Raw genomic sequence first — 14,024 nt, 5'->3', positions numbered from 1 at the left:
AGTACTTTTAGATTCCGCCTACCCACTTTCTCTAAAAGAATGACAGACCGAAGCCACGTATCACCCCTTATAAATAGTGTTCTTACATATAAATAGCATCGAATGTTGTAGAACAGACTTCTATTACATTAACAGCAAAGTGACAGAAACTCCTACAAACGCGAAGATGTATGTAAAAATATTTGAACGTAACAGGTACTGATCCTACTTCTTTCTAATCTGTAACAGCACGTGTCTAAATACTACGTCACGGTGATCGTACTCAAATTTTGACAATAGTGTCTTTCATCTTGGGATGTCCTGGAGGCTTTTATTGCTAGTGTTTCATTAATTGACATTTAATTACAACAAATCATACCAAGAGCGACGTGTGTGGCATATATCTTAAATATGCTGTTGCCTTGATAAGGGATGCTGTCAGAGTATGCAAGTTATAGCACGAAATCGGCGAAATCTGGTATGCTGTCTCTGAAGTTCTTCATTGGTCGACAGCTATCGAGTTTCATGCTTATAGTAAGTTTTATGGAAGACACGTCACTTTGACAACAGTCCACAGTAAGAATCGAGTTAAAGTAACGACTTCCGTCACCACAAGTTGCGATGTTCTCACAAGACAAACCCGACAGAAATGTTGGAAATGTAGTATAACGGGTTCGAGCAACAGCTGTGGGTCAGCAGTACTTGTGGAGCGGAAACACCTGGCGGTGCGGCCGGCAAGTGGCCGCGTCGCGGCACGTCAGCCCGGTTGAGCACCGCCCCCGACTACGAGCTATCGATCGGCGCAGTCGGTCGCGGGGCGGCGCTGCTGCGTCGAGGCGTGCACCGCAACGCCGCCCTGCGCCGGCCGGGGGCACCAACTGGAGCGCGGCGCGGGCGCAGCGTCCCGGGAGCCGGACGCCGGCGGCGGCGGCGGCGGCGGAGGCGGAGGCGGCGGCGGCGGAGGCGGCGGTGGCCGCGCCAGTGCGCGCGACGCCCCCGACCGGCCAGCACGCGCGCAGCTGGACCGCCGCCACGTGCACCGTACAGACACTGCCCCGCCCGACACACTCTCTCTCGGTCGCCGCCATCGCCGCCTCCGCCTCCCCCGCCGCCGTGCGTCTCCCAGTGCGATCCCGCGCGACAGCCCGAGCCCCGTCCCCACGGACCGCACGCGGCCCTCGGCAGACAGACCCGCGCCCGCCGCCGCCGCCGCCGCCGGCGCTGCGCCCTCGTGCCCAGAGGTAACGGCGGGTCGCGACCTGCCCGACCTCGCGTCGTAACTCACGGCGCTCTTCCACTGCACCGCACTAGTACCAATCACAGTGACGCCGTTCACTACTTCACGAATTCTCAACTGCAATGTCAGCACTTTTCCAACAAAAATTGCACTGCCACACCAAGTTTGCAGGATCAACACAATCATATACTACGTCGACATTCCGATAGTTCGCAGTGAAGTGAATTACCAGTTTGTTTTACGTTAGAATCGTGATTCCTCCGTGCTGCACAATTTTTGTCAAAATTGAAAATGTATGGTAAATTCACTACAGGCCCGTTTCGGCTTTTAAAGCATTGTCAAGTGATTTTTCTCATGAACATGTGCGTCTAGAACTAATCTGAACGGACCACTTTTTCAATTTATTATACTGTGAAAAAGTGGGTTAATTATTTGAAATATTACCTTTATACTTCGAAATAACTTTTTATTGCAGCAATGTAATATTTATTTGGGTTTCAGACCGGTTTCGCGTATTATTTTAGAGGCATCTTCATTCGATCTATCCCGGAAAATAAATTTTTCTTGTTATTTATATTTGTAGATTCGATACGGTTCACGCAATACCTATCACATGAATAAAATGTTACAATTACACGTCTGTCATGCCATAATCGACATTTCATCTCAACTGGACATTGGTTAGAGGACGCACTTCGTCTACACTGACAGTAAACGCAAATTTTGCTAAGGCAGACGAATAATTGTAACTGACATTTTTTGGCTAACAAGTACGGGCGGACTGTTTCGAATTTGTAGGTAGAAACGAAATCAAAACTATATTTTCCAGAATAAATCCACCGAAGACGTCTAAAAATAAAGGGTGGAAAGAATTAGTAACGCAAATAAGTGTTATACTGAAGGAAGACATAGGTTTTATTTTGAAATTATAAAACTAATATTTATGTACTTATTGCGGAAAAATCCTCATATAAGCGTACTTGTTATGCACTTGAAAGCATTACTTGAAGGTGCCGTAAAAGCAGAAACGGACCTGTAGCTAATGTAAATACATTTTAAGTTTTGACAAAAAGTTTTCAATCAGCTGCAGTCATGGTTTTAACATCCAAGGAATTCTTAGTGTATGTGGAAACTATCCCGAAGAAAATGTTTGAAATACCGGTATACAGCTGTCTTTCACTTCTCTTAACACTTATAAACTGCTGTGTAACAATTAGCATTTAATGGGTGATATGAAATGTTAGTCTTCTCGAGTTGTTGTCTTCTTTTCGACTTCCTCAAACACCGGAAGTAGCAATAAGACGGCGTCGTCTGGTGGCATCTGAAAATAATCATCTGAACGACCTCGATGACGTTGTAAGAAGCTTATTTGTCTTTGAATCCACGTCGCGGGCGTCCTGCTTCCACAAGCTTTTTATAATTCTCGGGAGAACTCGAATTCCATTGACAAAATTTCGGTGATTCTTCAGTGGTATTTTCTGAGCAGTTTGTTATATTGTACTTGTGGTCTCTTGCGGCTCGTAACAAAATTAATTATGATTTATTCGATTTGTTACCCAACTGCATTTTTTTCGATGCAAATACATGCTGAAACAGTGATAAAGCATACCTCCTACGTCTAGTGTTATCCATTCTAACACGGAAGGATCTAGCTTATTGTAGGCGAATATTTGGACATGCAAAAGTACTGTGATGTGTTTACCGTCGCAAAGGAAATAGCTTAGCGTAGTGTCGTTCTGCCGCTCTTCCATACAGCAGATGCCTATCGGCTGTCTTCTCAGCAGTAAACGTATCAATATTCCTGTGTAGCGCTGCTTAACGTTTAATAAACACTACCAGAAGGAAAAAAAAACCCAGAGACACAACTGAACATCGAGGACGAATAATGAATGAAATGAGTTTGTTTTGAAAACAAAAAGGTACAAAACTCGCATCGTAGAGATTTGCACTGTTGTGAAAATGTTTTCAGTGCAATACAGCTATAAAAAATAATGGACGGTTACAAATCAAACGAAATGCAAATACTCTGTAACCACCCACTGGAGATGAAGGGGTTTCTCATACAAAACACTCAGAAAATATCCCCGAACAACGTCTGAAATTCTGTCAGTGGAATTCGAGTTCATCGTATACATCGCGAGTACTCTAGCTTCATAAACTTCAAACGCAGGCGGAGTGCACTAAACAAACGACTTGTATTCTAAAAGCGAGGGAGGAAGCCACCGTTCTTCTAACTTAACAGAAAAAAATCGGTGCGGTACCAGAGATCTACGTACTCTATGTTGTGTGTATTCTGAGACCTGTGAAGATAGTGGAAAAAAGTCTCGCGGATATTTTTTGTCAGATTTTTCAAATTGTGAGAGAACTAATAAATACCGATTATCATCTCACAACAGGTGCGCGTTCCATTTGAATGTTGAAGAAGGAAATTTTGAACCATTACTGCCCGTAAGAAAGGACACTAAAAATATACAGGCTATTGTAACGATTTAAGATTATGGGGGGGGGGGGGAAGAAATCGCAGTTTGAGGCCTCTGCTTTATTTGACTTTCGAAATTTGCAGAATTATTTTTTTACTTCCTGTTCACACTAGCAAAAACAGTGGCGGCAGTTCTACAGGAACATAATTATTCGTAATTATATAGTAAGTTCTATATTGCTTTCTATGTGGCTCTTGTCGGTCCATACAGGCTTGCTAGATATGACTAATCAGTTTAAAATAAATAATGTTTTCTTTTAGCAGATTTACATCTTGCGGATTTAATGACACAGGTCACAGTTTTAACCATTCAACGTCTCGCTCTGTATAGCGCTATCCTTCGGTGTGCTATCTTCTCCAACGAAATGACGATTGACCTCAGCAGTTTGGTCCCTTAGGAATTCACACATGACAACGAAAACAGTCTGACTAGAGTTACAGTGTAACGCGTACCAACTCGACCCTGTGGCTCTCGTTCGTAGCAAGGACAATAAAGGTACACAGTCCCCATGGAATAAGCTGCATACCATCCGTGGCCAAAGCGCTGTGACGATTTGGACAGGAAACAGAGCGGTCAGTTACAGCTCTCATTCCACTCTCAGGTACTGCCTCTGTCATGTAAAATTCACCTTTTCATCACAAATGCTTTTTAAAGTGTATGTTTCACTTTACATCATAGACTTTGGCGATGTTATATAGAATGACGTGAATTAGAAATACAGCACCATTTCTAACTTGGTTCCGGACAATCGTCACACGCTTTCAGATTGGTACAAAAACTGCACACAAAGTGTGATAATAAATAAATGCAACACTGATCACACTGAATCCGTGCGATAAGAAACATGTGAACTTTAAGAGCTTGCAACAGGGCCACGCCACAGAACGGCGTCGTTTGATTAAAAACTTGTCGTGTCCACAGTGTGCCTAAAACCACAGAATATCGAAACATGTTGCGCAATGTTGAACAGCAGGGAGTCTGAATTTTAGTTCTTTCTCAGTCTCGTTTCTTTCTCCAAATGTTGCCGATCATCGCTATTTGACAACCAGGGATTTGGTTCACGTTGCTCTTGCGTGAATGAGGGACTGATTTTATACAATTATCTTTTACGAATATATCATCGAAGTATGCGCAAAATATCATTAAAAGCAGTTTGACAGATACGAAAATTTATTCAACTCGACCTTTCCAAATCTTCTTTACTACATGGAGAAAAAAATTCGTGATAACGGAAAAAGGAACCATCCGACAACAGAAAATATACATTTGATTGAGCTTTGTACGTTGAATAATAAGTTTTCCGCTCAGGCTGTTAAAATTCTTCATTGAAAGATAACGATGGGTTTCGCATTCTTATAGCGCATCATCAGGTGATATTATCTTATTACTCGCTGTACTATACAGAACAAACAGTTTTAGCGAAGTCCCATCGTTCATCGTCAAAGCAATAAAAATAAGTAACTCGCTGTAAAGCGGTGGTACAAGTTAAAATGAGTGGGGTTCGAAAGCAACCTTCTCCTTAGACGGTTGCTTTTCGGTCCCAATCATTTTAACTTGGACCACGGCTTTATAACGAGTTATTTATTTTTCTTGCTTTGACGATAAAGTGTGGGAGTTGCCTATAGTTGTTGGTCCTGTATACTGCAATGATTTAAAAAATAGTTTCACTTTCAATAAAGGACTTTCACAACCTGAGTGGAACACATGCGTAATTTGGATGTGTTTGTCCTCATTTTAATCTGTTTTCTCCAGAAGATTTGTGTTTCTTTTGCGTATCCTTGAAAAGTTCGTGCTTTGTCCACTTAAGACTGAGATCAAAACTATGTCGATTACATAAGCATAACAATGAATGAAAACTATCCAGTTTTATGATAGTAAAACCACAAAGCTATAATATCTATTTGTCCTCTCAAACGAATACCGTGTGCGAGGAATTTGTGGGCAACACGTAACTCATCCCTGTTGATGCTCGCTAAATCCCGAGTTCTTCCAGTCCGTGCTTTCTTTTTCTGTTGGTAAAGACAATTGCTAATTTTAATTACTGTCAAAACGCTGCAGTACCTCTTTTGTCCAAATTGCTATTGCGCTACTATGATGACTATAAATGTCAGAGTATCTAAAGTTACGAAAGAAGGTGGTGTTAGATATGTGTAATACTCTAAATGAAACACGAAGAGATACAGTTATCACTTAAGATAATTTCTGTAATTTACTAAAACGTAGAGGACAACATTGTATCATATATTCGTTCTATCATATGCTGAAATTCTGCAGTTTGGACTGGACCCACCATTCTGTCTCGTGACGGGACTATTACTTGGCAATTACGATAAAAGCCTTGCTGGCGACGGAACTTCGTGTGCTGTTAAATTACAACCACGAATCACTCAGTGTATAACGTCAGTGCTGTGAGGATATAGAATGTCCACAGCTACCCTGTCCAGGTTTAGAAAACGTCCAGCGTCGTTTGTTTCAGAAACAGCAAGATAGAGGACTTTTACTGCTCGGCGGTGTATTTATGATGACAGTTGTTGTCTCGGAGAGCAGATATAGTGAATTAACTACTACAAGTCTGTTTGCTGTCCTCGGTAATTAAAAGTGGAACCGACTGAGGTACACACGAGATTGCCCGCCTCAATAACCAGTGGTGGAAAATTAATAACCTAATGAAGAAGCAAATTTACCTTCGCGTCAGTACTCCGGCTGTTGGTGGTTATATACAGCTAGGCCATTACGAGAGAATATTGCTCCATTACTTGATGCTGTTGACGTTCAGTTTATGGGCAATACACTTCAACGCAAGGCGGGCAATTGCAACCACTGATGAAGTTGCAGCCTTCTCGACTCTAATTGTTGCATGCTCCAATCTAATCGTCTCTATGATGAAAAGTCTGGTCTTCTTTTTTCGTTTCTGTTTCTTTATATTTAGAGCGAGGATTCTCAGTTCGCTTCAAAGATGGTCAAGAGTTTCTCTTTGAAGCACTCGGAAGAATGTTGCACAACTGAATGTAGTGGGTGCGTTAGGAATGTGACACGAGACTACCTGCGCTGAAATACATACCACACAAGCATCGTGTGATGGCAGACCAGGCGATTGTACTGGCCTAATAGCGGATCTGAACTTTCTTATAGTCTCTGACGGAACATTTATGGCTTTCGTTCATTTATGTTGATCACCATGAAGTCAAGTGCTTATATGTAAGACATTTTATTTTCTATTCTTAGCGTGTCGACGCATCTTTAGCGTCGCAGTTAATTCCTATTACATCATGCATGTAACCTCACAACATGTAACAAACAAACCGCGATTTCTTCGATAAACATGAAATGATGTTCAGAGGTGGATATATACCCAAAACTAATTAACATTAAATGTAACTTTATGGCATTCTGTCGAAAACTGACATGGTGAGAGCGTAGCTGTGTGAAAATACGGGCTAAATCTTACAATAAAGTAAAAGCAAATATGTATTTTTTCGAAAGTAGCCAATAGTCCAAAAAAAAAAAAGACTCAGGATTTCCGTTGTAAGATGTATTACGAAATCATAGCTAACAAAAAAGTGTCTAAAGGGTGTAAAACTGGTAGGTAAAATAGTATATTCCTGCATTACTTACAGTTCATTCTCTGTTGTTCATCTGCCAGAACCCTTTGGCTGGTAATTCCTTTCTTGTAATCCCTAAACATTCGTGAGTATATTACTTTAGCTACTTAAAATTACGATAACTCATTTAATAAATGAGAGTATATTGTCATTTTCCGTCAGTACACGGTTTATTTCTTACACTATATTTTAAAAGGCCATTTAATTTTTCCCTTATTATACAGAAATCGCGTCCGAGACGGATTACTTCGACGTAGTTCGAATCTGCAAAATCTTCATCTCTGGACTCTCTGCTTACTTTACAGTGTGACAAATTATTTTGTAAGCACGGCAGCTAAGTACTAGCGGCTCCCAGTGACAGAAATATTCCCTTATTAATTTAGTTCCGGATCATTGCTTTTGGCTTACTTTAATTATCAATTCAGACAAGAACATTAAATTGTGGCTGCTTCGATCTTGTCGTCTGTGGGGGCTGTCATGTTATGTGTATGCAGGTGAAGAATTTTTTATTGTTGGTTGCAGTCATTTGAGTGCCACTCACATTTATTCGAGCACTTTAAACAACAAATTTTATATTTTTGGTACAGATTATTAATGGTCATCTGGATTACTCGTGTCTTTGTCTTTGGAAAGACTGCCTCGAAAATTAATTAAAATATTATTTATTAATTTTTTAAATAATTGTGTTTTTTCCTTTGTTATCAACTGCCTTTAGCTGTATTTACGTTATCAACTGATTGATATAAATGGGCTCCACTGATTTTCTTGGTTGACAGACCCAAATCGCGGGAACCAGCTGTGATTACTCTGGTGTCTTGCATTCAACTTCTCAATAAATGAACATACTCTCCTCATACTGATAAACACTTATAATTTATACGGATAACGATTCTGGATCAACGATGATGTAATTTGTCTCGTACTGATCGTAATGGAGCTGATTGGAAGTGAAAAGATGCGTGATTATATTTTGTAACACATTTTATTAGTAAACAGCGAGTTTCAGAATACCTTGATGTACACTAGGTGAATTAAGAAAATTATTTTACAATTTCACTTTTATGTTGTTACAAGAAGGACGTTGAAAGCTAACTATTCTGAAAAAAATAGTAAAAGATGCCAGTCGCTGGATTTTCCTTGATGGCGTCTCCATTGCGCTAGCTACGATTCAAATGTTGACGATTTACTGTATTATCCCTGTGTCTTATCTACCAGGAGAGGAAGCAGCCAGGAGTCTAAAGTTAATGTGACTGGAAAAATCTTTCTAGTAAGGGGCTATATCTATGTCGAGAGACGGTACGGTGAAAAGTTAGTTTGCATCTTCAGTATCAACACATAGGAATACGAGCACTGTGTTAAATGAAGGGCGACACAAAGCTACGCTGCTGACATAAAACGTAATGGAATCCTTCTGCAACTTCTCAGTAAAGGTAAGTAAGGACATGACATACCTTTTCATAATTATTTATGAATTGTTGATGACATACAGCAACCAGCCACGAATTTGTTTTAAATTGCTTTATTAAAAACAGACAGTTACGTGTTTCGAATTTTTCACAGTTCTTCATAGGCGTTTTTATTCAGAACTGGATATTTGACAGCAACTCAGAGGAAACCAATCTACCTTTTGTTTTGATGAGAGCAAGAAAACTGTCTGATGCAAAATTGTGAAAAATTCGAAACCGGTGACGTGACTTTTTTTTGATAAAGTAACTTAAAACCAATTTGTGGCTGGTTGCTGTACACCAACAACAATTTATTTCACGTAACAAGCACGGTCTCCAACCAAGTCTTTACTTGACAAAATTGTATCATAATTATTTCTTTAAGCGTGGTTGTGACAGAACCGTGTAAACCGATAACACTGGTTCAGAGTGCATATACGCTCTCCTGAGAGGAAGTAGTCTCATTAGAAAAACTCTAAGGAACTGGAACTCGACTGTAACGTAGTGCGCACGTAAAAAGTTATATAAAATTCAGAGAGATGTGACCCATAAAATTATTGTGATTTAATACTGTATGATTCCGGATGAGCTACTAAAATTACCGTACTACACTGTGGAAGAAATAAACTTGTATACAAAAGGAGTTGAAAAAGTGATGGTGATATAAAGCAAGATCTGCATAAAAAACTGCAATAAAGAACGCTGCTAAGGTGATGAAAATTTCTGAGTAAAAATAAAAGGCGTGAAATGTTTACTGTTAATGTTTTACACAAAATGTTCATATAAAACTAGATGAATGGAAAGGTTCACTTTCGTCGATGTGGGATTCGAGAAAGATCCCATTAACGCTTGGAATAGCTCTCTATATCGTTAGTATAACGGTATTAGGCCGACGTACACGGAACGTACCGACATCCGTGTACATGGAATGCTGGTGTCAATTCCGTAGCCAAAATTTAGTCACAATGCTAATTATAAGATGATCAACCTCTTAGACGAATACTTAATTTATCTGGTTTGTAGTGTAGTGTGAGATGACTGCGCGCATTATGAGGTAGAGAGCAATAACAGTTTTGTACTAGAGCAGTGTGACGGCGTCATGTGGAATGAATTTCAGTGCTTTACCCCCGAAAATTATTTTCTGGAAAACTGGCATAAACAAGAATATTCTATTACCAATACTGTTAATCACTATCTAGTCTCTTTTAATGTAAAACGACCTTTCTAGCAACTTAGTATAAACGATGCATATGATAAACAGACATTTGTGGAAGTAGGTACTAACGCTAATAATCGTTTCTTATCTAAAACTACATGTTTCCCAGTTTTCTTATTTGTTGGGCATTGCAGTATGAATGTCTAAATCGTCTGATAGCTGTTGACTTTCTTTCAGTATATAAGGGATGCTTGCATATTTCGAGCTACTGTCACCGTCAGCTTTAATCGTTGGAATATATTTTCTGTAGAGAACTTACTTTTACAGTTCACTTCTCATGTAATGTTTGAGAAATAGGCAGGCTGATCAGAAACAGTGTGAAAAGCTTGTATGGGTGTTGCAGGGGACGATGAGCTGAAATAATTATTAAGAAAAAAGCCGAAAGTTGCACCGTTTCCGAGTTATTTATCAATGAAGCTAGCCAGCCAGGTGGTTCCGCGGGCAAATTCAGGCTACTGCACTCGCTAAAATGTGGTAATGGACAGACATCTGTGGTTCCGTGAGATACCATTTGTTGCAATGTTCATTTCCATTTAAAATGTGTCTTTTTCGGATAAATTTAAACTAGGCGAGAAAAAGGTAGCTTTGTTAGGCATGAGGAAGCCAAACGAATAAAACGTTTGACGACACTATTACTGGCAGACTAATTGACTTCGTGCAGGCGACGACCTGATTGCCTAACTTTACTGCTAAATAGCTCGGAAACGGCGCAACGTATCGAACTTTTCCTTAACAGTTATTTCTCAGCGAAAACTCCCTTGCAACACCCGTACAAGCTTTTCAGACCGTTTCTGAGACCCTGTATTAGCGAGACAAGGGCACCTAACTTCTCAGCTTCAACAGCAACAAATGTTACATTTTACATTCTGAAGTAGTAAGAAAAATTAATAATTTTAATATAGATAAAAAGGTTTAGAACAATACTTTGGTTAATATACTGTTAAGATCTCTGGATTTGTTATGGCGGGAAAGCTGTCACACAAATTTCGCTTTATTGTAACGAACTCGTTTGTTCGACTGACTTCATCCGTGGCCATGTATGACATGTGATCGACAGACGCTATTTTCCAGGTGAGAACTTCACACCAAGTACAAATGTAGCGTATTGGACAACGGAACCAATAACGATTTACAGACCACGAGTAAAAAATCAGGAATTAACACCATTGCTGGTAAATTACACCATGAGAAAAAAATGGCAGTGATATGACTGTTCGTATGCATCAGCAGACAAAAAAGCTGTTATTTTATTTCTTAGACAGTTTATATTGATACTCGCTTCTTCCTTATTAGCTGTGCGGAACTAGCAGTTGATTCAGCTGAATTACAGAAATTCAGTTGCTTTAGTAGATGTTTATTTCATTTAAACCTGTTAATATCTATTAGAATTTGTAGATTTAGCATCAGAAGTTGGAGGTGCAGAATACTAAATTTTTTAGCTGTACTTGCTACAGTTTCTTTATGTTATGCGAATTATATTTACATTAATTCCAACATTATTAAAAACATTTGAAACTAGGACCCATTATCATCTGACGGATATGTTCGCAATTGAAGACAATAAACACCGAATGAAACTAAAAATCTTATTTATAAAAATAGGAATACTGTGAATCGAAGTCCAATTCTTATTGCATAACATAAATTGGTGTATCTTCGCACGTAATGAGCTGTGGTTTAAACCAAGTATAAAGTGTTTTCCGACACACTGCAGTGGGAAGAAAATCTAGATAATACTACCACAGCTCATTAGAAGGGAGCTTGCACAACTGAACAAGCAATAAATACTGCATAAACTCAATTTTAATTTGGTAATTAGAAAAAAACAAATTCACGCACAGGACCATTTAGAAACATACAAATCATAAAGTAATCGCATGCGCCAGACTGATAGTTAATGTCGATGTCTAATTTTCCTGGTTAATATTTAGTGTAGAGCATGGTGTGCTTAGAAGACCGATTTGATTCATTTTCTCTCTGCCTCTATCGCTTTGTTCCGTTCCTTTCCTTCTCTGTGACGTTGGCTACGAACCAGTAAATCCCCAACTCTTTAAAGAAACGAACTGTGGTGTATAAAAAAGCTTCAAACAGCTGGTTATTTAAAAAATGCGTTAATGTATTAAGTACGGGACGTGAAGCAGTTAGGTGACAAAAAGTTTATAGAAGGACTGATATTGGTTTAAAGATTGTTGAAAGTCACTAGGTGATCTCATTATGAAACGCTGTATGAGTATAGATCTAAGCAAAAGTTAGATTTTCACGCATCACAAGTTCAGTACGTCATATCTCCTGAACTATAGGCCGTACAATGATACAATCCTGCAGGTACTTTTAATAGTATACGTGGATAACGTCTGCACAATGTGTTGCGATTAGAGTCAGTAGTAAAGAAGTAACAAACTAAAACGAAATGCATGATGCGTCAGTTTTATTGGATGAACAGCGTAAAATGCAGTAAGCCATAAACTATCTTCGTTTATCATTTTGTGGGGTTAGAGGGAGTGTACATCGAGAAATATATCGTAAACGTTTGAAATTATATGTAAAATTAGTTGCAAGTCACTAAATGCTCTAATTCTCAATACTGGCTGAGTTTATTCTGTGTATTTTCGCGCGGTCAGTTACTCTGCTCAAGACTTATACACAATTTCTAACTATAATATTGTCTTATTACCTTACACCTTTAACATACCTATCAATCAATTGATTAAGACAGCATTTTAAATTCTGTCCGTAGTCGAGTGAAACACCATACTGAAAATCAAGCTTCTGTTGCTCCTGGAAGTTGTTAGATAAGAACTTGGATGTGGAACCATGCGCCAAGCCATGAACCGGGTTAGCCGTTTAGTAGTAAAGATGTGATTGTCTTTATCGCCAGTTATGCGTGAAATGGTGAAACTGAATGATGTCAGAATGAGACCAAGTTCGCGAAAAGCCCGGATTTCCATGCGAGGTGGCGTCTGCCCCATTCTACATGAATAGCTGTATTTCTTTCCCTGATTTCATGAACTGATATTTTAAATTATCTATGGTAAAACAGTATTAGTTATTTTCTTCGGTGTAAGCTTTTTAAGCCTTCCCAAAGATGGATGTGGAACGCATCAAGTGCCAGCGTGGTGATTGGAGTGCCGACACATTATATGCCTATCCAGTAGCGCTGGCAACTGGTGTGATATATATAGGGATCATATCAACGACAGCCTGAATATGACGCATTGAAGCGTTCAAACTGGTTGCAACAAAATAAAATAAAATCATAAGGACGGCTGTAGGTGTTTTATTTTGTCACAATGTAAATAAGTTGGATTATCTAATTTCTAACAGTGGAATACCGTTTTTCATAACCATAGCGTTTCATACGAGTAAATGAAGTTGTTCATCTTTTAAATTTCATGTTCATACGGAACGCAGTAGATAGTTACAACATACCACAAAATTAATTAAAGTTTAATATATTGTAATGAGGCCATTTATGAAAAGAAAATGCGCACGTGATTTTCCATGGCTTCATGCCTTATACAGTTTTTGGAACATAAAAATTTACAAATCTTGTATTCGCAGAAATTTCTCGATTCACTACATCAGCGTTAGTGTAATGTGAGATCATAGCGCGTATGTTTTTGTGAATATCTCTCAGTTGTCGCTTTGTACACTAAACGGTATTTTCGCTAACTCATGAAATCACAATGGTATCAGTAGCCTTATTGTCCAATTAATTTTGTGGTAAAAATAAATCTGCTGTCAAAGTACGTGCTTTGCTGAAACATTCTTGCGTACGTGATGATAATAAAGGTTCACCCTTGCCGAGGAGAGATAAGCACTATCTTCCTCCCGAATGGAATCAATGGATTCCAAAATCCCTCACAGTGCTCACCGCTAAACTTTCAAGTCCTATTACAGCATCTACAAGAGAGCGATCGCAGCACTGTTTTTGATGATCCTCTTGCCTACACGTACCAGTAACGAAATAAAAAATACATGCACTAGCCTCGGTTTGAATGTCAGACAAGCAGAAAAAAGTATTAAATTATAAAAGCTTGACGACCTGTTTTAGATTCTGACAGA

At 39.2% G+C, this 14,024-nt stretch overlaps 1 protein-coding gene across 1 annotated transcript in view; it reads left to right on the top strand.

The window, feature by feature from the left end:
* The first annotated feature begins 459 nt into the window (after positions 1-459).
* Positions 460-14,024, top strand: part of LOC126365679 (zinc finger X-linked protein ZXDB-like) — a 600,435-nt gene continuing 586,870 nt past the window's right edge. Inside the window, exons 1-3 of the mRNA XM_050008171.1 lie at positions 460-513; positions 665-896; positions 928-1,220. Coding sequence (XP_049864128.1) covers positions 460-513; positions 665-896; positions 928-1,220 — 579 coding nt within the window. The remainder of the gene's footprint in view (positions 514-664; positions 897-927; positions 1,221-14,024) is intronic.

The sequence above is a fragment of the Schistocerca gregaria genome, chromosome 1 (assembly GCF_023897955.1).
Source record: "Schistocerca gregaria isolate iqSchGreg1 chromosome 1, iqSchGreg1.2, whole genome shotgun sequence".
NCBI lineage: Eukaryota > Metazoa > Arthropoda > Insecta > Orthoptera > Acrididae > Schistocerca > Schistocerca gregaria.
The sequence above is the reverse complement of the archived record's forward strand: the minus strand, read 5'-3'. Positions and strand labels throughout refer to the sequence as shown.